Source organism: Schistocerca serialis, chromosome 1, assembly GCF_023864345.2.
Source record: "Schistocerca serialis cubense isolate TAMUIC-IGC-003099 chromosome 1, iqSchSeri2.2, whole genome shotgun sequence".
Lineage (NCBI taxonomy): Eukaryota > Metazoa > Arthropoda > Insecta > Orthoptera > Acrididae > Schistocerca > Schistocerca serialis.
Window position 1 is genome coordinate 600,447,985 of NC_064638.1, and position 25,202 is coordinate 600,473,186.

The window sequence follows — 25,202 nt, forward strand, 5'->3', positions numbered from 1 at the left end:
GGGCTCTTGCAAACTTTTGTCAGGTTCTAATAACATTGTCTCACATGAGTATACAGCATCTTTGTGTCCTTCAATGATCACTCAACATCTGGCACTGTTCAAGCCTCTTATATATCCTCCCAGACCTGGTTATAACTCGGACACTGGCAATTCTGCTGTGGATATGTGAAGACGGTGAAGAACCTATCTCTGAGTGCAATGTTATCCAAATTTGTAACAGCCTTAAGGTTATAAGAAAGACAAGGTGAGAAGACTAGTGATACAGGGAAGTTTAATTATTTTCACCTTTGGAAAAATTAAACTCATGAGAGAGTGAGAAGGAGGGGTGTGAGGGTGCTTGGGAAGGGGGTTACTGGACGAAAAGTGTCACATTTTCCCTTCCTCTCTTTTCTTAATGGTCACCTCCCTCTGTCTACTCTCAGCTTTCTTTATTTACATTATTTGCTACACTTTTCATCTCTCTTCCTCTTTACTTCTTGCTCTGTCCTCCCTATCATCTCTGAACTGAAGCTGCCCTATAGCTTATCTATATGCTATATTTGACGTCCTACGCTCTCTGACATTTCACTCATCTTCGTGTCCCCTTGTCCTCACACCAATTCACATAGCATGAGAGTTAAAGTTCAGAAATCCAAGATTAGTATTATCTACTGTAAGTTGTTTTTATAGGTAATACTACAAATTTCTTGTCCTGGAAGTAAGTAATGGAGAAAAAGTTAAGTCACATTTTAATTTTATACCACACAATTCTACAATAATGATAACTACAACAAAAACAATAATAATTTCTAAGGTCATGGTTAATAAAGTGGCATATCCATCTCCCCTTTACATTTAGTTTTTAAATTTCATTTGTAAAGTATGTAAGTTGTCTCTTTAACATGCCGCATTATAGTGTCCACATGTGCATTACACATACATATATATATGTGATATACGATGTAAATTCATTGCAGTTGCTAATTCTTCCTCTACGGCCAGCATGCCGTTTTCCATAGCCATGAGCAAACACCACACTTTCAGTTTAATCGGATAACTGTCATTGTATTCTGCACTGGTAACTTTAAGCTTCTTTTACAGTTGTTTTCTGTAATGAATTTTGAAAGGAGTGATATAAGCTCATGCCTGTTAAAGCTTTTATCTTCTTGTTGAATACTGATACCCCGAATGTAAATATTTTGCTTCTTTATGGGCTGCAGTACTGCTTCAGTCACCTTTGCACAATTTATGTTTTCCAGTGGACAAATGTATATTCTGTGCTCATCTTGTTGGAGATAACCAATTGAAAATAGTCTGAAGGCCAAACTTGCAATTGGAATTTAATTAAAGTACAGCAAGTATCAAAAATGACTACATTAAAAAAAATTAATGAGATGGTGAAACTGTAACAGACATAACATTACTATCACGTCCAAATTTGGTGGCTTTGCACAATCTTCAGATGAGGATTCCTAAAACTGTGATACAAATGACAATTTAATAATTATACTTAAACAACGAATAACACCACCACCACTGGATAACGCAAAATCAAGCACCAAACTATTTCACTTCAAACACATTAAGTGGAAAGGCCTTCAATAATTTTAAGGACTTTTCAAAAGTTGCCAGATGACAACTTTCACAGCTTCAGGTAAATTTCATTAAGCAACAAGTTCCCATCATGTCTGCGAACTGTTTGCAACAGCAGCAGCAGCAGCAGCAGCAGCAGCAGCAGCAGTAGTAGTAGTAGTAGTAGTATTGATTCAGTCAGTAAAAGTAAAGTATTTTACAGTTATGTTTTAGTACAAAAACACATGCTGCATAGCAACAGAGCTTCACTCAGATAATTGATTTTCAATTGAATGCTTGTTCGTAGTCACCAGGCTTTTTCTGATCCTTCAAAGCTGTCGGGACAGCATTTAATTGAGTAAAATGCCAGCTTAAAATGCATTTTTTAAGAAATTGTGCTTTATTTACTGATAAACCTTTACAGAAAAAATACTCTTACAAACACTTGTGCCTACAATTGCAATTTTTGCAGTAAATATATCTTCATAATTATATTGTTCTTTATGCAGTATGTTTCACTCCTCAGAATGACGTCTTGAAGTAGAAAGGATTGAGTCTGCTAGAACTTCTATCTCATCTTCGGGCAGCCATGCCTGTAGCACAGGGCGGTTACATACAACTGGATGCTCCTGCATAAGCCACTCACAGCCATCTGGGATGATGCACCGTACTTTCAGATTAATGCAACCACTCTTTATATACTGATTAACCATCAATGTGTATATTAATTTCACATAACGGGCATCTATACAAGAAGTTAATGGACCTTCAGCCAGTGACTCAGCAGTCAACGCATCCAAGTAACCTTTAGTCATTATTGGGATTACATAGTTTACCTGGAAAAAAAAATTACATGTGAAAACATACTTTCACTAGAAAAAATATGTAGCAGTAAAAAGACAAGTGAGAAGAAAAGCTCTATCCTTGTGGTATTGACAACATGCAGATCACCTAAGACAGTATATTGCACAACTGCCTGACACTGTGACACATCAGCAGACAGCAAAGTAATCCATGTATTGAGGTCTCTGCCCCGAAGACTTGTTTGATGCAGTTCTCCATGCTAGAAGACCCTGTTCAAGACTCATCTCTGTATAATTACTGCAACCTGACATGCATTTGAACTTGCTTGCTGTAGTCAAGCCTTGATTTCCCACCACTACTAAAGAGACGATTCTTTGATTCTTCATAATCAATCCCTTTAACCCACCCCTTCTCTTACTCAACTGATCCATGAATTTATTTTCTTGGCAATTCAATAAAGTTAATATTTTTTGAAACATTGTCCATAAAAATGTTATCCAGTCAAGACTTTTTTTTAAATAAAAATCTCAAAATTTTCAATTAAGTTGCTCTTACCTAGTTTGTTGATCTAGCCATCTAATCTTCAGCATTCTTCAGGAGCACCATATACGAAAAGATACTATTGTCTTCTTGTCTTAACTGCTTATGTATGTTTCACTTCCATATGAGGCTACACTACAGACAAATGCTTTCAGAAAAGAGTTCCTAATACTTTATGTTCAACATTTCAGGAAAATTTTCTTGCTACTGACAGTCTGCATTTTATACCCTCTTTCTTTCTCTACTTCAAACACTGTCAGTTAGTTTGCAGACGAAATAGCAAAACTCATCTATTTATATTGTCTCATTTCCTAATCTTATTCTCTCACTACCACCTGATTTACTTCAGCTACATTCCACTACACTTGTTCTACTGATGTTGACATTTGTCTTTTAACTTCTTTTCGAAATCCTATCCATTCCATTTAACTGCTCTTGCAAGTCCTTTACCATCAATTTTTTATTTCTTCACGCTGTACTTTAATTTCCTTTCCAAATTTTACCTTTGTTCCTTCACAGCTTGCTCAGTATACAGACCGAATAACGTGAAGACTAATATAGAACCTTGTCTAAACTTTTTCAACTACTACTTTCATTTCATGTTCTTCAATTCTTATAACTCCAGACTTTTTTCCATAAAAGTTACAGATAACCTGTTGCTCATTGTATTTTATGCCTGCCATCTACTGAATGTCAGATAGTCCTTTCGAATCAACACTTTCAAAAGCTTTCTCTGGATCTTGCCTTTTCTCAGTCTGTCTTCTAAGATTAGTTGCTGGATCAATATTGACTAGTATGTTCCTACACTACTCCATATCCCAAACTGATCTCCCCAAGATTGGCTTCTACCAATCTCTCCATTCTTTTTGTAAAAGATTCATCTCATCTCAGTATTTTACAAATATGATTTTTAAACTCTTAGTTTGCTAATATTCACCCTTCTCAACACCAGCTGTCTTTACATTATCCTTTAAATCAGAGCATATTTCATCTGTCTCACAAGTCTTGTATACTAGGTTGAATGGTTATATCATGATTTTTCTCCCAAGATTTTATATAATTCTTGGGAAATGGTGTCTACTCCATATGACTTTTTTGACTTATGTCTTTCAATGCTCTATCAAATTCTTCTTGCAATTTCATATCTCCCATCCCACATTCATTTAAATTATCTTCCCTTTCCATAATATGATCTTCCAGCCAATTCCATTTGTACAGTGCTTCTATATATTCCTTCCATCTTTCAACCGTCTCTTCTTCGTTTGAACTGACTTGCTGTCTAAGCACTTGATAATCATACATCTGCTTCTCTCTTCACCAATATTCCTTTTTTCTTTTGTTTATTTTCCAGTAAGTGGCATCTACCTGCTCCATGGTCTTGTATGTTTATAACTTTCTATTTTTCCTCTAGCCATTCATGGTTTGCTGTTTTGCACTTCCTGTCAATGCCAATTTTTAAGACATCTGTATTCCCTTTTACTATCTTTACTTCTCCCTTCATCAGTTACATTCAATATCCTCTGTGCCATATCCTGTGTGAATGAGCCTTGTCTCTTTTCCTAATTGTTCCTCTGCTGCCTTCAATAAACTGTCTACTAAAGGGAGCCATTCATCTTCCATTGAATTCCTTTCCCCCTGTTTCAGTCAAGTGTTGGCTAGTCCCCCCCCCTTTGAAACTCTAAACAACCTCTGGTTCTTCCAATTTATCCACGTCCCATCTCCTTAATTTCATACCATTCCACAATTTTTTAAATTTTAATCTAAAGTTTTTCACCACACATTACAGCCAATGTCTACATGTGCCACAGAAATTTTCTGCAGTTTAAAAATCTGGTTTCAAAATCTCTGTCTCACCATTATACAAACTATCTGAAACCTTCTACTGTCTCCAGGTCTCTCCCATGTATGCAACCATCCTATATGGCTCTTAAACCATGTGCTCTGAATTTTGAATACACTGTATGTAAACTCTGATCATTAAATTTTAATTACCTTAGCTCATGGATAATATTACAATGATGAAAATACCCGGATATAAACAACAAACAAAAATTAGTACAGGCAACCACTCATATCCAGTTGGTTGATACGTAAACACACACACACACACACACACACACACACACACACACACACACACACACACACACACACACACACACAGAGAGAGAGAGAGAGAGAGAGAGAGAGAGAGAGAGAGAGAGAGAGAGAGAGAGAGAGAGAGAGAGAGGGGGGGGGGGGGGGTAGGCCTACACATCACTATCTTTTGAGCTTCAGCTCTTTTTCCACTTATTTTGATATATACACACAATGAGCACTTTAATTCTGGATTAGCCTATAGACACAAAGGGAATGCAGAATAACTTATTTGTTGTTCATTGTCTCCTCAAATAATAAACATAAGTTAACTCTGTTATGCCAGCTGTTTGAAAGTTTTTGTTACAACAAAACCATATTACATCTGGAACTGTGACTAAATTAATTACTGCTGTACAATTTATACTTTTTTTCCATGGTCGTTGTTAAGTAGTAGAGAATTTCCACAAAAATTACTCATGAAACTCCAATTAGAAACAACAGAAGAACATCTTATTTGTTTGAAGACAGTTGTTATGAACAACTACAGTAAGCTACACCACACTGCAGGAATAAAGGACCTTTCTAAATTACTGTATTGTTATTCTTCATGTATAAAAATTGTATACCTGTGGAAAGAATTCTGTTATAAACAATTCAGGATTTGAAACTAGACGATTACGGTGTTCGTCTAGTATCAAAACTCCTATACGCTTTTTTCTCAATGCTGATGCTATGCTCTTTGCGCAACTGAATCCATCTACTGAAAATGTCAGCATAACTATGGCCTTGTAACGTGTCCTCTTTGGTCGTATCTGAAACAGGATATAGAATTTACCAAAAGCAAGAAACAATCAAATTGCAGATTCTTATTTCTGCTGTTATGGAATGTAAATGTACAGATGATCATACCATATCTTTCACACAGTTTTCCTCTGATTTTATGAAACTTCTAGTAGCCATTCTCTCTGAGCAGAAAGGTCTCTCACTGATGTTTTCAGAGAAGTTGTATGTCTGCACAGTGTCAGATGTACTGAATATCTCATATTTTATTGAAAGAGGTGGTAATTGTGGTTTACTGGAGAAACTGTGAGCATCACTGGGAATCTTGTGAAGTTCTGAAACAAAACAATGCAATTTTTTGAATACTGTGATTAACACAATCAACTGGCAGGGGAAAAAAGCACATTCTTTTTCCAGCCATCCCCCCGTCCCACATTCCACTAGCCTCTTGCTGCTCCATTTAGAAACTACTTTCCAAATACAACAGTTTCAGCCTCAATATAGTAGCTACATACTAAGAAAGGAATATTCATGATCCTAAATTGTATAAAGTTTCAAGTTGCCTTGAAAGTTCCCTGGCAGAAACAGTGAATTCAAGAAAAATGTATGTAAATATTACTTGTAAAATACTGGCTCTACCAAATGAAACTATAATAAAACAAAATAACTTATCAATTACGAGCAGTGTAGTCAGGAACAAAAGAGGCACATTCTAGAAATTTGTCTATCTTTATATGAGATGGAAAGCTTGAAGGAAACAAGGTATTTTAGAAATTACAAGTGTCACTCAAAAAGTTTAGTAATGCAAATCCCTTCTTAAAAATGGGAATGATCTGTGCCTTTTTGCACTTAATTCAAGTAATTTGTTGCTTCAGTGACCTATTGTAAAGTGCTGCTAAGAGGCTAGCTGTTTCGCATTAGCTACAAATAACCATACAGATATTCAATTAGGACCTATAGCATTCTTCTGTTAAGCTATTTTTGGTGGCTTTCTATTCTGTGATCTGCAGCCTGCAAGCTACCTTATGGTTTGTGGCCTACGTTACTTCAGGTAGCACTATTGTTTCCCACCATTCACTGCACCATTTTTGAACACTGCATAGGAGAAACAACTCTTTCTAAGCCTTGATACGTGTTAGAATTTATCTAGTTTTCCCATCATGATAATTTTGCAATGAATGTGGGAATAATTAATGTGCACATCTCTGTCATGCTTCTGCATCCCACATGGACAAGTGTTTTCCAAAAAGATTCATAAACACATGCATAAAACACCTTACACAAACATATTACACATGTTCTACAATTGATTGACATCAGTGATAGTGGCCTATAGATATCTGTCCACCAATGTTTCTTGGAAATGGGAGTGATCTGCGCCCTTTTGCAATTGCTTCAAATACTTTGTTGCTCCAATGACCTACAGTAAAATGCTGCTAAGAGGAGAACTAGTTGTTCCGCATAATCTACAAATAACCATATAGGTATCCCATCAGGACAAACAGCCATTCTTCTGTAGAGCTATTTTCATTGGCTTTCTATTCTGTGATCGAGTATCTCAATATCTGTCTTTCAGCAATGATTGAAAGGAAGAACAGAAGGATTTTTTTATCAGTGAAGCAATTTCAGAAGACTGAATTCATTATTTTGGCCTTCTCTCTGTCATCCTCCATTTTGGTATTAATATGATCACTAAGAAACTGTATAGATAATATTAATCCACTTATTCACTTTACAAAAGAAAATATCATAAGATTTTTCATCAGTATGGAAGAAAATTTTACTTTTGGGCTCACTGAATGACTCACATTGCTCTCCTTATCTTCACATGGTATTTCCCCAATTTTCTCAGTTTTCAGTAACATTTACCCCTAGAACAAATGTACCGATTTGTTTTTGCTTGTTACAAGAATTGCATCAGAAAGACGCAATACTCTTACATCTTACTTTCAAGTTTTGGAAAGAATGATAACAAACAATCAACAAGAAGATAATCAGAAATGGAGCTCCAGCTCAGACTGGGCAAGAATGGAGAAAGACTGGCTCAGTAGTTTGCTAAGGAATCATCACAGATTAGTAGTGAAATCACATAAAACCTTGGATAGATGGACAATGATTTTAATACAATTTCTTCCAATGCAAGTTCATTATTTTGTATTTCCAATTTTCATGAGATTTTGATAAAGTAATGTGAACATTGTGTTACATATGTTTCATTTCTGGAGCTTCTTTTCTCAAATGCCTGTAAGGCACTACATCTTTTAGTTTTTCCTGACACTATACTCTTTGGCAGTGTTCTGAACTACTAGTATATTTTTGATCATTGTGTTACTGGGTTAGTTTACCATGTTTTAGGACGTTACACATTTCCAACAAAGAGAAATTTCCAGTGTCCTCTTGGTGAGTAAATAACAGCTAAATAACTGCTAGAGATAGCATTATCTAGCATCATAAAGCAACATAAATCATATGAAAACTTTCAAAAGGTACAAAAATGAAAGAAAAAGTCTTGCAAAATGTCATTTTTTGTAAACATACAAATGAAGCTTGTTGTATAGCACATAGTTTAATGAATATAATGACAAATTAAATTCCCTTGATAGTTAACAAATCTTGGCTTCTGAGAATGCGAGAAGGTACAAATCTGAATTCTGGAAGAGTCTGGACTTATAAATGAGTAAGCAACCTGTTGATGGAAGACATGTTAAAATTGTATTTTTAAATTGTGATACTGATTGGCATTTTGTATGTTCATGGTACTCCTGGGCTCAAATGAGACACTTAGCATTACTGAACATCCTATCACACTTATATAGGTGGAAATGGTTTACCTTCTGCTGTTAGCCACTTCACAGTAGGTGGTAAATTGAAATAATCAAATACTTCCATTGTGAGCATTAGTAAACAATTGACAGAAAAAGTAGTAAGAAGCACTACATAAGATGAATGGATATCTTTGAGAGATGAAATAGTGAAGGCAGCAGAGAATCAAATAACAAAAAGATAAGGCTCAGCAGAAATCACTGGAAGATACATGGGAATTTAATTTATGAAAGGATAAAATATAAAACACTGCAAATGAACTGGTCAAAAGAAAAACAGGTGTTTAAAAAATGAGACTGACAGAAAATGCAAAATGGTTAAGACGGAATGGTTACAGGAATAATGCACGCTGTAGAAACATGCATGGCTAGGGCAAAGATAAATACTGCCTATAGAAAAATTAGAGAGGTCTTAGGAGAAGCAGCTGCATGAATGTCAAGATTCAAATGAAAAGCCAATACTAACAAACAAAGCAAGAGTTGAAACATGGAAGGAAAGCTTGTAGTGATACATCCCATTCCATGACAGAGATATCACATCCTTAGATACACATGTCAGAGAAAAGATGTTCATCACAGAGAGTAGTTGGTAAGTGGTGAGCACCCCACTGTTGGGAGGTGTTTTAAATCATAGGTACTGATACCAGAGCTGAAGATCCAATGACTTTATGGAACTGGGTAGCACTCAGACAACCCAACCCGCTGAGGTGAAGATAGGAGTTCTATGGAGCAGTTGGAGTGGAAGAAAGAGCTCCAGGAAATTTAAGAATGCAAAATGTCAAAGACAATAAATGTATTGTGACTTAATTATCAATTTGAATATCAGATCTGTTATGTGCATAGTAGAGACAGGCAGTATTTGAGTTGGTAGCTGTCCTCATTTATCATGTATTGAGTTGTAATTTTGAAGACAATATAGGAAGGTGAACTGAATCTCGCTTCTTATTTATGTGGTAGAGTGAAGGACAAAGAAGGCACTCGAATTCAGGGTATGGACTAGCTGGACCCTGATTAATAATACTTAACAGCTATCAGATATTCGGTAAGCAACATTCAATGTATATAAAAGGTGTGTTCAGGTGGCAACTTATTTGTTTGGTGCACGAGAAGAAGTATAACAAACCACTATGCAGCCCAAGCCAATGTGAAAAACCTCAAGCTATAAAAGTGCAATGAATTTGAAGACAATTTTGTAAAAGGGGAAGAGGATGCAAATAAAGATGAGATGAAGGATACGATACTGCAAGAAGAATTTGACAGAGCTCTGAAAGACTTAGAGGGAAACAAGGCCCCTAGAGCAGATGACATTCCCTCTAATCACCGAGACTCTTGGGGGAGCCAGCCATGACAAAACTATTCCTCCTGGTATGCAAAATGCGAGTCATGATCGAAAAACATGGTGAATAGTTTTATTAGAAACAAAGCAATAAGTTTGCATTGAATTTGATTTAATCTCCTTCAAAGTACTGTCACTGGCTAGCAATGTACTTATCCCAATGTTTAATCAATGACTGGAAGCATTTCTGGAAGGCTTCTTTTGGAAGGGTATTCAGAATCTCGTGTCATGGCCTTCCCAACGTCAGGAATTGTGTCAAACTATTTTCCTTTAAGCAGTGCTTTAGTTTTTGGAAAGAGGCAGGATTCACAAAATGAGTAAGGCAGTTGTGGACAGATAGTAACCCTTTTCTGGCCAAAAGCTAATGAATCAAATGCGAGGTGTGGCACAGTGCACTGTCACAATACAGGAGGAAGCCACTGGCCAATTTTTCTGGCCCCTCTCTTTGTACACGAGTTCCCAGAGATAGGCTACAAACCTATACACTCAAGCTACAAACCTGTACACTCAGTGTACATGATTGCACTATGCTCTCAATATTAGAAGGGGGAGGGGGGGGGAGGAGGAAGAGGAAGAAGAAGAAAGAAACAAACATACATACATACATACATACATAAATACATACACGAGTATGACTTTGCTATTTAATTTTGACTGACATGTCTTTTTAGGGTGAAGAGGTTCACTGGTTTTCCATTGGAAATCTGGATTTTCATCTCAGCATCAAACAAATGGATGCAATTTTGATATCTAGTTACAATTTTGGGCATGAAGTCTGAACCTAAATGAAGATGATCATTCAACTCTAAGCAAACTGACACATGATTTTTTTCTCCTGTTCACCACTCAAAAAGTCTGGGAACAAATTTTACACCTACTAATCTAATTTGCAAATTATCAAGAGATGCTAAGTTCTTCAGTATGCTCTTCAACGGTTATCCACCTGTTTGAACATACAATTTTTTTCACTTTTTGCCGCCGTCTGCTTGAAAAAAACAATTTTTGACACTTTTTGGATATGTTCTTGTGGTTTTGAGGTTAATGGATGTTCTGAACATTATTTGTCTTCTAATGATTCACTTTCACTTTTAAATCACTCATACCACTTGTAGAAAGTCTTCAGAGTTACAGCATTGGCGCCATACACCAATTTCAACATTTCATTAGTTTCTTTAGCACGTTTGTGCAACTTGAAACAGAACTTAATGGTCATGCACTGTTCATAATCCTTGATGTGTTACAGACATAGTAAACAGCACATCACTCTAGCATCTCTAGATGTTGACTGACAAGTCAGAATGAGTTCCAACTTGGCACTGCCCATTTCGACGGATCAGGCTATTGGACAAATTACATCAAATGGTTGTAGTGCCAGCAGCTGCTGTTAAAAAATCAGTCATCACATTTTTTGATTGCGTGTCGTATATGAGACAGATCAAATACCCTTCTACTTCAAGAAGAATATAACTGCTCCATTTCCAAAGCACGTAGGTGCCAATAGGTGTGAATATTACCAAACCTCCGGTTTAATAAGTCATGGCTGCAAAATACTGTTAGACATTATATACAGAATAGAAATTCTGATGAAAGGTGATCTCGGGGAACGTCAGTTTGGGTTCAGAAGAAATGTAGGAACAAGCATGGCAATACTGAGCCCACAATTTATCTTAGAAGATAGACTGAAGAAAGGAAGACTTAAATATAATTTGTAGATTTAGAGAAAGCTTTTGTGGTGACTGGAATACACTTGTGGAATTTGGGCAGGGAACTACAGTTGACACATTCCACACTGCTATGTATGCGCCTTGACTGTGCAGGTGCACTGGCGATTTTCATATTTAGCACACTTCGCTAATACGAAGCCAACACAAAACTGTACGAGGTTAAAGTAAAGCACGATTTACATTTATGTTTTTATTGATCTGGTGAACCTAATAAAACACGTCGCAGATGTGTATCTGCAATAGTTTTCCAAAACATTCCGAGAAGCAAAGACATAATTTTGTAAAATTTTTAATTTAGTAACTACTTGGCCCAATTTGTTTTTTAAATGTCAGAAAATTGCACAAAGTTTTCAACAGAAGTTGTAGAGAATTTAATTTTCGAAAATTGATAGTAATAATGTTAACAGAAACTGTATAAATGTCAGATAATCTGCTTTTATTAATACCATAGCACACACGAATTCATGTTAAAGAGGAAACAACAAAGCTCAGTGGTACGGAAGTTGTACAATGTACAAACAGTTTCACAATACATTGACAATAATTGTTCAAAAATGTCTCCACCGAGTTCAACGCATTTAGCTGCACATGTATGAACAACTTTTGTTGCTCATTTTAGTTTCACAGGGTGGTTCTTAATTTCGACTATTGCATGCATAGCAACTATTGCATGCATTGCAACTATTGCAGAAACACATCTGGGACATTTTATTAGATTCACCAGACCAATAACAAAATAAGCAGGAATCGTGCTTTACTTTAACCTTTTACAGTTTTGCGATGGCTTCATATTAGCAAAGTTGCTAAATTTCATGCAAAATCTTTTATTAGCCGCTAAGTCCATAACTACAAATTTGCGGACCTATGTTTATATGAACTTTTTCCTTTAGTTTTACTTGTAAAATAACATATTAAAATATTTGCATATCTTCGTGAATCACCCTGTATATTTTATACAGAATTCACTGTCAAGTGGTAATCCTGAAAGCAGTGAGGTACACAGAGACCTACATTGCAGTGTTTGCACCACCATCTACTTTTTTTCTTATCCGCTTGCCGGTCTCTTTGTTCCCTTTGTTGGAGCAAACTTTGCAATGATGCGTAATACTTACTATGTTGGCAGTGGGAGATACTTTTTCTGGAAAGTGACGACAAAAATTTCTGTCCAGGCTAGTGCCATGTGTTGGTTCTAAAGATCAAAAGTCTCCTGTTGCTACCAATTTCAAACTAACTTCTCTTTATGAAGTCCACAAGACGGATTTTTCTGTTTACTGATGTCTCTGACCAAAATAAAACTGTTCATGACAAACATTACAAAAGCATGAAAGAAAAGTTTTTTCCATAACTTCATTGTTTTACGTGTGAATGCATAGTAACTGTAGAGCTGATCCACAAGATCTACAACAGTCTTGTTCATACTGTTGCCAGTTACAATGTCTGGTTTCATTACTGTTGTAATACCACCTTTTGAATGTACTGGAAAGTCTTTGGTGGTAGCCTGATGTTTTGTGGATAGACAGTATACATCACGCTTATTTTTCCACTTCAGTGCTAGAATGGGACCATTCCTTAAAAATATCATTCCATTTTGCTTCAGTTTCTTTGTTTTGAAGCTTTTCTGTTTTACATTCCAGTTCCAACAGCTAATGTATTTTCTTCCCATAACATCTTCAGTAGAGGAACACTAGTGTAGTAACTACCTATGTAAATACAGTGGCCTTTACCATAATATGGAGAACTGTCTGTCAGTCCTCCCTGCTGATCATGTGTAAACATCACAGTTCTGGACACTGCCTGTTGCACCACCACAAAGTGCATAAACTTTCATGCCATATTTACTGAGTTTATTTTTCATGTATACCCTAAAGCCAACACATCCACAAAATGGACAAATAGCTTCATTTATAGTCAAATTTTCATATGGCATGAAACTGGCTCTTCGTTTGTTGACAAAAAAGTCTAACTTGGGTCTAATTTTAAGAAGAGGATCATGGTTTTCCTCTTTTTTTATGTACTTTGAGTTGTCATTGCCATACAGTGTGAACATAATACTGAAAAGCCTATCACAGCTCAACAATCAGCTCGCAGAGCCTGTTTGTAAAAATGGATCAGTTGACCAACAGTCACCAAGCTTTGATAACTTCATGACACACACATATGCATAACTGTTGCATAAAACCAATATACCTTTTATGTAGTTTTACTGGACCCCATTGGTGCCACATAGAGTTCTTTTTTATCTCATTTCACCATTTCATTGCAGCAATTTTTGTATCTGCGTATCTGTTTGTCTTGGCGTTTATGTTTCGCATAAAACCATCACTAAAAAATATCAAAAACAATTGTAAACATCAGTTCCTATTCGCAAACAAGTGGCTCCAGATGCCGACTGAAATACTGAAAACTGAGGCTGTGCACTGAGCGTCGTGCTCCTGCACCATTGCATTTGTTGCTGTACCATTTGTTGATCGTTGCAGCTCCTCATCTAATGGAAAAACCATAATTCAAGTCAGATAAAAAGAAAAAAAATAGTGTGTTTCGCTCTTAATTACTGACATTATTGCTGATGTCAATATGAGTGTCATTTCCTCCAAATAAAAAAATCCAGAACTTCACTTTCCCAGAGGCCTCTAGTTGTCATTTTCACTCAAAACTCATACACAATTCCAAATTTACAGCTCCACATCATGTGAAAATGTCATCAAAGAACCAATCGCTATACTGAAAGATATTCTACTCACACAACTGATACACAGAACTCATCAACTGCTGCTGCATCTAGTAGACAAAATACGAACTACTGCAGTTATCTCACAGCAGCCAGCCATGTAGCTCATTGAAAAACACCTCTCAGCAACCGCAAAAGTCGCGCCTGTACAGGATACATGCTCTGTTGCCACAGCCAAAACATGTGCGCCCATAAGGTGTATGGGCATAGTGTTGAATGTGTTAAAAGAAATTAAATAAAAACTTTGGTGATGACATTTCAGTTCTAACACAAAAGCCAAAGGTCTCAGAAGAGCAGTTGGAGAGAATGAATGGAGACTTAAGAAGAGCCTATATGATTAACATCATCAAAAGTAAAAAATGGTAGTGGAATGCAGCTGAATTGAATTAGAGGATGATAAGAGCATTAAATTAGGAAACGAGACACTAAAAGTAATCCATACAGGATGAAAATTATTGAACTACTATTTTTTTGGGTCATCAGTAGTTTGACTAGTTTGATGCAGCCCGCCATGAAATCCTCTCCTGTGCTAACCACTTCATCTCAGAGTAGCACTTGCAACCTATGGTCACAATTATTTGCTGGATGTATTCCAATCTATGTCTTCCTCTAAAGTTTTTGCTCTCTACAGCTCCCTCTAGTACCATGGAAGTCATTCCCTCATGTCTTAGCAGATGTCCTATCATCCAGTCCCTTCTCCTTATCAGTGTTTTCCACATATTCCTTTCCTCTCCGATTCTGTGTAGAACTTCCTCATTCCTCACCTTACCAATCCACCTAATTTTCAACATTCGTCTCTAGCACCACATCTCAAATGCTTCGATTCTCTTCTGTTTCGGTTTTCCCATAGTCCATGTTTCACTACCATACAATGCTGTACTCCAGACGTACATTCTCAGAAATCTCTTCCTCAATTAAGGCTGATATTTGATATTAGTAGACTTCTCTTGACCAGAAATGCCTTTTTTGCCATAGCTAGTCTGCTTTTGATGTCCTCCTTGCTCCATCCATCACTGGTTATTTTACTTTCTAGGTAGCAGAATTCCCCAACTTCATCGACTTTGTAACCATCAATCCTGATGTCAAGTTTCTCGCTGTTCTCATTACCTTCATCTTTCTTCGATTTGTCCTCATTCCATACTGTGTACTCATTAGACTGTTCATTCCGTTCAGCAGATCATGTAGTTCTTCTTCACTTTCACTCAGGATAGCAATGTCATCAGTGAATTGCATCATTGATATCCTTTCACCTTTAATTTTAATTCCACTGCTGAACCTTTCTTTTATTTCCATCATTGCTTCCTCATGTACAGATTGAATACTAGAGGTGAAAGGCTACATCCTTGTCTTACACACTTTTTAGTACGAGCACTTCATTCTTGGTCGTCCACTCTTATTATTCACTCTTGGCTGTTGTCCATATTGTATATGGCTGTTGTCCGTACTGTATATGACCCATCTCTCCCTATACCTTACCTTACCCCTATTTTTTCCCGAATTTTGAACATCTTGCACCATTTTACATTGTTGAACGCTTTTCCAGGTCAACAAATCCTATGAACGGGTCTTGATTTTTCTTTTATCTTGCTTCCATAATTAACCACAATGTCAGAATCGCCTCTCGTACCTTTACTTTTCCTAAAGCCAAACCGAACACCATCTAGCACATCCTCAATTTTCTTTTCCATTCTTCTGTATATTATTCTTGTAAGCAACTTGGATGCATGAGCTGTTAAGCTGATTGTTCGATAATTCTTGCACTTGTCAGCTCATGCCATCTTCGGAATTGTGTGGATGATGCTTTTCCAAAAGTCAGATGGTATGTTGCCAGACACACACATTCTACACACCAATGTAAATGATTGTTTTGTTGCCACTTCCCCCAATGATTTTAGAAATTCTGATGGAATGTTATCCATCCCTTCTGCCTTATTTGACCTTAAATCCTCCAAATCTCTTTTACATTCGGATTCTAATACTGGATACCCTGTCTCTTCTAAATTGACTCCTGTTTCTTCTTCTATCGCATCAGCCAAATAGAGGCTTTCAATGTATTCTTTCCACCTATCTGCTCTCTCCTCTGCATTTAACAGTGGAATTCCCGTTGCACTCTTAATGTTACCACCTTTGCTTTTAATGTCACCTAAAGTTGTTTTGACTTTCCTGTATGCCGAGTCTGTCCTTCTGACAGTCATTTCCTTTTTGATATCTTCACATTTTTCCTACAGCCATTTCATCTTAGCTTCCCTGCACTTCCTACGTACTTCATTCCTCAGTGACTTATTTCTGTATTCCTGAGTTTCCTGGAACATTTTTGTACTTCCTCCTTTCATCAATCAACTCTTCTGTTACCCATGGTCAGTTACCCTCTTTGTGCCTATGTTTTCCTTCCCAACTTTTGTGATGGCCCTTTTCAGAGATGTCCACTCCTCTTCAACTATACTGCCTACTGAGCTATTCCTTTTTGCTGTATCTATAGCCTTAGAGAACTTCAAGCGTATCTCGTCATTCCTTAGTACTTCTGTATCCCACTTCTTTGCATATTGATTCTTTCTGACTAATGTCGAACTTCAGCTTACTCTTCATCACTGCTATATTGTGATCTGAGTATACATCTGCTCCTGGGCACACCTAACAATCCAGTATCTGATTTCAGAATCTGTCTGACCATGATGTAATCTAACTGAAATCTTCCTGTATCACTTGGCCTTTTCCACGTATACCTCATCCTCTTGCGATTCTTGAACAGGGTCTTACTAGCTGAAACTTGGTGCAGAACTCAATTAGTCTTTCTCCTCTCTCGTTCCTTGTCCCAAGCCCATATTCCCCTGTAACCTTTTCTTCTAGTCCTTCCCCTACAACTGCATTCCAGTCCCCCACAACTATTAGATTTTCATCCCCATTTACATACTGTATTACTCTTTCAATATCCTCATATACTTTATCTCTTCATCGTCAGCTTGTGATGTTGGCATGTATACCTGAATTATCATTGTCGGTATTGGTTTGCTGTCGATTCTGATAAGAACAACCCTATCTCTGAACTATTCACAGTAACACACTCTGTGCCCTACCTTCCTATTCATATCGAATCCTACTCCTGTTATACCATTTTCTGCTGCTATTGATATTACCCTATACTAATCTGACCAGAAATCCTTGTCTTCTTTCCATTTCATTTCACTGACCCCTACTATATCCAGATTGAGCCTTTGCATTTCCCTTTTCAAATTTTATAGTTTCCCTACCATGTTCAAGTTTCTGACATTCCACACCTCAACTCTTAGAACATTAACCTTCCGTTGATTATTCAATCTTTTTCTCATGGTAATCTTCCCCTTCGATGTCCCCTCCCAGAGATCCGGATGGTGGACTATTCAAGAATCTTTTACCAATGGAAAGTTCATCATGACACTTATTCAACTACAAGCCACGTGTTCTGTGGATACACGTTACGTGTCTTGAATGCAGTGGTGTCCATTGCCTTCTGCATCCTCATACCGTTGATCATTGCTGAGTCAATCGCCTTCAGGTACAGTTTCCCACCCCTAGGACAAGAGAGTCCCCTGAACCTCTGTCCACTCCTCTGCTCTCTTTGACAAGGCCACTGGCAGAATGAGGGTGACTTCTACATGAAATAAAATTGTAATAGCTTCTGAACATTTTGTGTCACAATGTTCAAAGTGCACAGGTGGACACAGGCATAATGGGAATTAATATGTGCTGTATGCTTTGGATTAGCGCCGAAGCCCACTTTTATTTGGATGGGTTCATCAGTAAGGAAAATTGACACATCTGGGGACTGAGAATCCACATTTCATGATCGAGAAGTCTCTTCACCCTCAACGGGTGACTGTGTGATTGCAATGCCCAGTCATGGAATAATCAGTGGGATATTCCTTGATGGTACGGCGACTACCAAATGGTACATGAAAGTTTTGGAAGATGATTTCATCCCCATTATCCAAAATGACCCTGATTTAAAACATGATGTGGTTCATGCAAGATGGAGCTAGACTCCACCAAAGCAGGATTGTGTTTGATGTCCTGGAGGAGCACTCTGGGGACCTCATTCTGACTCTGGGTACCTGGAGGCCTCTGGCATGGGCCTCGATAGGCCACCACTTTCTCAGGATCTGGAAACATGCAACTCCTTTTTGCGGGGCTATGTTAAAGACAAGATGTACAGCAATAAACCCAAAACTGTTGCTGACAAGGTGACCCTCCATACTGTAAATCACAGATTTTGATGTGCTTCAAGTATGTTGTAGAGGCACTTACCCTGAGTACCCGGCTATCCGGTTTTTCAGCGATGGGCCTTGGTTTTTGAGAAAATCAACTTTGAAGTTCATTGCACACTTTGTATGTCCGTAACATTACAGATAGTCCAAGGAAGTAAGTGTAGCACAGCGGTAAATGTTCACGGCTACTGCGCTGGAGGTATCGTGTTCATATCCTGTTTTTTTTTTTTTTTTTTTTTTTTTTTCCCCCTTCCCCCCCCCCCCCCCCCCCCCCCCAAAAAATCAGCCACATTTTTCAATTTTGTTTCAGAGAATATCAACAAACAGTGTTGTTGTTGTCTTCAGTCCTCAGACTGGTTTGATGCAGCTCTCCATGCTACTCGATCCTGTGCAAGCTTCTTCATCTCCCAGTATCTACTGCAACCTACATCCTTCTGAATCTGCTTAGTGTATTCATCTCTCTACGATTCATCCCTCTACGATTTTTACCCTCCACGCTGCCCTCCAATACTAAATTGGTGATCCCTTGATGCCTCAGAACATGTCCTACCAGCCGATCCCTTCTTCTAGTCAAGTTGTGCCACAAACTCCTCTTCTCCCCAATTCTATTCAATACCTCCTCATTAGTTATGTGATCTACCCATCTAATCTTCAGCATTCTTCTGTAGCACCACATTTCGAAAGCTTCTATTCTCTTCCTGTCCAAACTATTTATCGTCCATGTTTCACTTCCATACATGGCTACACTCCATAAAAATACTTTCAGAAACGACTTCCTGACACTTGAATCTATACTCGATGTTAACAAATTTCTCTTCTTCAGAAACGCTTTCCTTGCCATTGCCAGACTACATTTTATATTCTCTCTACTTCGACCGTCACCAGTTATTTTCCTCCCCAAATAGCGAAACTCCTTTACTACTTTAAGTGTCTCATTTCCTAATCTAATTGCCTCAGCATCACCAGGCATAATGGGAATTAATATGTGCTGTATGCTTTGGATTAGCGATGAAGCCCGTATGTGAAATGATATAGAAATATTCATTTATTAATTATTTCAAATATTCATTCCGTTTGTGGTTTGCAGTTGGAGTTCCAAATGTTTGTACAACAGTCACTTCTTGTATTACCTGAAATCGATCTCCGCCCATTATCGTCCCCTCTCCCGTGAATACCGTTAGCTGTAACGGGAACCCCAGCTCCTAGTTGCGGCCAATGCGGAAGCGAGTTGCATTTCTTTATATTAGCATCTAACTACAGTGTCAGTTGCTCGCAAGGCTTCTCTAGTGCAATGTGTTAGAAAAATTCTGTGAAATGGAAGAACAAAGTGTTTCTGTAGTAGTGCAGCCAGAAGAAGATCCACATGTCGAGGAGTTGAACAAAGAATCAAAAGGAGAAATACAAATGCCATTAAATAAGCCAAAAATCTAGTCCACGATTTGAATCTCTTAACAAATACACCACCTAGTGTGACCTCTACCAATTCCGTTGCAATTTGCTGATAAGATGTATATCACAATGCAGGATCTCTTGGCCGATAGATAGATAATTATTGATGATGAATTGATAGATTTCAACGAAGAAGGTGAATAGGGAGAATATGATGCGGTAAGTTTTACTTTTTTATGAATATTTTCTCTTTCAGATGAATGTAAAAAAAATAAAACTCTTCACTTTGCAGTGTATGGGGATAGAGGAAGATGGTGATTGCGTTCCCGAAGAGTTTGCGCCAGAAACGACAGATTATGTGCCTCTGTCCTACAAGGAAAAAGCAGTCGCTCTTGCAGCAGCTCATCCTAAATGTAGCTTGAAAAGTACGCAATCTCAAGGAGTTTCTCGACTGAAACATAAATTGATACTGTATCAATGGAAAGAGGATGTAAAACAAGGTGGAACTTGTCTCGATAAATGGAGAACCATTGATTGTGAGACTTATGAAAGGTTCGTCGAAGCGAGCCAACATTTGGAACAGGTAAATCATATTGACATGAAATATATGTTGAGTATATCATAAAAAAGAGAATGGCTTGTGAAAATAATTTAAAAAAAATTCCGATATCAGGTGACAACAAGAACTCTACAGCAGTGGGCGATGAACACTGCTCTTCCCTTTTTATCAGAAAGCTTCAATTTCATGGCCGGCCAAGCTTAGGTTGAACGATTCAAGAAAAAACATAAAATTCGGCAAAGAAAAATTACAAAGTTCGTCAGCTCTAAAGAATTTGTGACAATAGATGAAGTTTTATTGTTAGTAGCTGCTGAACAATTCCACATACAAACAAGAATACTTATGGAGAATTCTGACCTAGACTTCGTAATCAACACTGATCAAACTGGCTGCCAGTATCAGGCAACATATAATACATCACTTTCCGAAAAAGGAAAAAAACTGTTCTCCACTGAACAAAAGATTTAAACAAGACTACTCATTCTTATAAGGCCCAGTGTACCATAACAGCCCCAGGAAAGGTGATCCTGTATGTTTTTTATGTGTGCAAGAACCGTCCCGAAAATTTGGTCCTAAAGTTCAAAAATGAATAGATGAATTAACTGGGAAATACAGAAATGTAGTTGTGTCCTGTACCAAATTCGGGAAGTTCGCGAAACTGGTATACGAAGAATTTTTGCGTTCTGTAATTCTTCCGTAAGTGTTACAGAAAAATTTTATGTACATTATCTATTCGTGGGGAGGGCAAACCAATTCAACTTTATACAATCATCTATTCACTGATAAAGGAAAGCAAACACCTGCACCCTAAAAGTGGTCACACCAAAGTGCACTCCTTATTACCAGCCCTGCGATGTTTATTTTTACCGACAGGTGAAAATCTTCATGAAAATTATTCAGAATGCTCCCGACTTAATGAAAGACAAGAGAGATCACTTCTAGGGAAGAGTCAATAAAATTACATTTACTAATCCAAAATCAATTCAGCACACCTAATTTTGAAAGCATGATTAGATACGCACGGTTCGCACCGAAATTAGCAGATGAAAGAGAAATCTTTTTGAACACAAAAGAATTGAGTTTCCCAGTATCGCTTATGAAGAAACAGAACGCCTGCAAGACGGTTGCTTTCATAAAATGACGTGGAGCTGCAAAAATTTGTGCTTCGGTTGTTTCTATTATAATTAGCACCCACAATATTGTTCTGGCACGTCAAGCAATGTGGATGATGAAAAATGAGATTTTGTAATATTGTATGACAAAAAATTAATAGCTAAATATATCTTTATAATTTCGCACACCTTACACTGCTTGATGATATTCTTTGAAATAAAATTGAAAAATTAGGTCTATTTTGGGGAAAAAAAAAAGGTACATGAGCAGGATTCGAACACGGTACCTCCAGCGCGGTAGCCGTGAACCTTTACTGCTGCGCTACACTGCCTTGCTTGGAATATCTGTAATGTTGCGGGTATACAAAGTGCGCAAATCGATTTTCACAAAAACCAAGGCCTGTCGCTAAAAAACCGCATAGCCGAAAACTCGGGGTAAGTGCCTCTACAACATATTTGAAGTGTATCAGTATCTGTGATTTACAGTATGGAGGGTCCCCTTGTGAGCTGAAAACAGCCATTCAGGACATTGACAGCATCAATGTTCCGACACTTCTGCTGGCCATGCGGAATTTTGCTGTTCATCAGTGCCACATCATTGCCAATGATGGCAGGCATATCGAACATGTCATAACCTAAATCCAAAAATCAGTGGTGACGTTTACATGTTTAATAAAGTGGGTGCACACCAAGTTTGTTACTAATTTATGTTTTTTTTTTTTCCATTTAGTTCGATGATTGTCACCCTATAAGTTCTGCTATTTGGACAGCTAAACAAATGATGATGACCAAAGTGGAGCTGATATAAAATGCAGACTGAGAAAACGAAAAAAAGTATTTTTGAAAAAGAAACATTTGTAAACAATAAAAATAAATTTAAAGACTGAAGTGTTTTCTGAAGGCATTCGTCTCATGTACAGAAATTAAACAATGACAATAAACAGATTAGATAAGAAGTGAATGGAAGCTTTTGAAATGTGGCTACAGAAGAATGCTGAAGATTAGATGGATAGAACGAGCTACACAACTGTAATGGGGAAAAAACAAATTTATGACATTACTAAAAGAAGCGATCAGCTGATAGGACACAACAACAACAACAACAACAACAGCAGCAGCAGCAGAATTAATGGTAGTATTGAACATGGATGGATGGCACTTGTCTTCAGCTGCTATGCTATGCGGGAAAGTAGTTTTTGACTTTATTTAAACATAAGTTTACTTTGCACTTCTCACAGATGAAAAATGTATAGCATTTGCAGTTACGACATTTGCATGTTTTTCTCTTCTCATTCCACACTGGCCAGTGATTAAAAGGATCTAATCTTATATTCTTTGTAGTAAAAATGATCCTATATATTTAATCCTGTTGATCTCTACTGGACTTGTGCTAGCTGGTCTACCTCACTTTTTTGCTCCAATAACAGTCTGTCTAGAGTTTGAGCCAATTCAGTCCTAAATTACTTCTGGTTCCTTTGCATGTCTGCTGTTCTTTTTTCAGTGCATACCCATCTGTAGAGAATCCATGCATTTATTATGATTACATCAATCAGATGGGAAACAAGTGTAAATACCATGTTTGGCAGTTGCTGTGTAATAAATCTATATTTCCCATATGTGATTTATAAATGGAAACAACAGCAGGACTTGGTACTATTGTGATCACTCTTGTTTCTATCAAACTTTTTCCACTTTCAATTTTGGCAGCTTGCTGACAAAGATAGACAGAAAATAGACAATACTATTATCTTTGTACAAAATGGAGGAAATATCTATTTTGTCAGTGGTAGTAATATATTCCTCAGAATATCCACATTCTCCTTTATTTTAAAATTTGCAGTTTGGTATCCTATTCCTTTTAATTGTTCCTACATGCTGAGTCTCTAGCTTGAATAGGTATATGTGTAGGAGGTATAATATCTGTCAGTAGATCTTATGGTTCTGATTCCTTGGAATCTCACTTAAGAGGTGAATTTCAACATTTCCAGATGCTCAGAAATCTGGTTCAGTAGGAAATGAACTGCTTTTCTTTCTGAATAGGTCAGTTTTTTTGTATCTTTTGATGGTTTTCAGGATTTTGTAGTACTGATTTATCAGCAACAAGTTCATTATCATTGTCCTTCAAAACATTATTTGAATTATGTGTAGTCCCTCTAGGAGTCTCATGCTTGTTATCACCATCTACAGATTCCACATCATTTACTGTTGTAGGATTTCCACACAAATTGTCCAAATCTAAGTTATCTTCACTTGTCACACAGACATTCTAGGCCCACGGATCCTTCATCAGTTGTCATTTCATGTCAACCATTTTAAAAATAATGAGAGTGACTCCATTCTAACAATCAAACTATCATGAGGAACTAGAAGAAAGCGACTGACTAAAACACTAATTCATAACAGTTTGTGTGTGTGTGTGTGTGTGTGTGTGTGTGTGTGTGTGTGTGTGTGTGTGTGTGGGAGCATTACTACACACCATTGCACATATACAAACAAAATTGATTCATGTAGTACTTACATACTTATTAGCAGAAATAAAAGGTGAACTGAACACTGTATGCTCTCTAAAGCTATAGAAGCACTACATATTTTTTTTACACTCATGTGTTCTTGCTTGTAGTTACCAGCAGACAGTATCAGAAGAGAACAATGTGTGCTAGATGGAGCAACACAGTTTGTCACATTATGAGCTCATTAGCGCATTTTAGTGGCAGATTCTTTTCAGTTACTTCCATGAAGCAATATTGCCAATCTGCAAGGCAATTTCCAGTGGCAAACTTCAAAAACAATGGTGAAAAGCGAGTTGAAACATTGCTTTACACATATATGCAAAGCAGTGCAGTGGAGGGCTAAATTTTATATGATGTGTTTCTATTTTTATATTATGGCTTTTCTTCTGCTACATCATCATATTTCAATTTTTAAGCTAAGTGGGAATTTACATCACTGTGAAGCATATCATCTTCAAGAGTAAATACCTTTCAACAAACTCCTATCCAAGGGCCAGTTATAAAGCTTAATTACCACCTAAAAAAGTAATTGCGTAATTAATTTTTGCTTGTGTGCAAGCACATGTTCACAGGCCTGGTAGACATTGAAATCATGGCACCTGATGCCATAGCTCTCTGCTAGAGGTGCCAAACTAAAAGTTGCAAGGTACTGATGCAGTGGAGTATCGTGTAGTAATTCATTTTCTGCATTTGCATGTTGTACAGACCTATACTGAGATGGTGGAAGTGTACAGAAACAATGTACAATCATATGACATAGCATTTAGGTGCTATAGATGCTTTCAGTATGGTCAAACAAGTTTGAATGACAAAGAACAATATGGCAGACTTTATCTCTGTGAAGAATTAAGAATCACTAGAGAAGTGGAGGCCTTGTTGCTCAAAAGATGGTGCACCGCAATACGGAAGTGATGTGTGTATTCACAACCATTGAAAAAGCTGAAGATCAGCCATGTCGGGCAATGTTATGTGAGAATGTTAGTTACGTTAGTGTTATTGGTGGTTACCACAATAGGGTGCTAACAGA

At 37.3% G+C, this 25,202-nt stretch overlaps 1 protein-coding gene across 2 annotated transcripts in view; it reads right to left on the minus strand.

Annotated features, from left to right (window-relative positions):
• Positions 1-1,928: 1,928 nt before the first annotated feature.
• The window catches only part of LOC126477114 (uncharacterized), a 99,069-nt gene continuing 75,795 nt past the window's right edge, over positions 1,929-25,202 (minus strand). For both annotated transcript variants that reach the window (XM_050103593.1, XM_050103592.1), the window contains 3 exons: positions 5,884-6,089; positions 5,601-5,786; positions 1,929-2,387 (listed from right to left, as the gene is read on the minus strand). In XM_050103593.1, the coding sequence (XP_049959550.1) occupies positions 2,067-2,387; positions 5,601-5,786; positions 5,884-6,089 (713 nt within the window). In that variant the 3' untranslated portion in view covers positions 1,929-2,066. The remainder of the gene's footprint in view (positions 2,388-5,600; positions 5,787-5,883; positions 6,090-25,202) is intronic.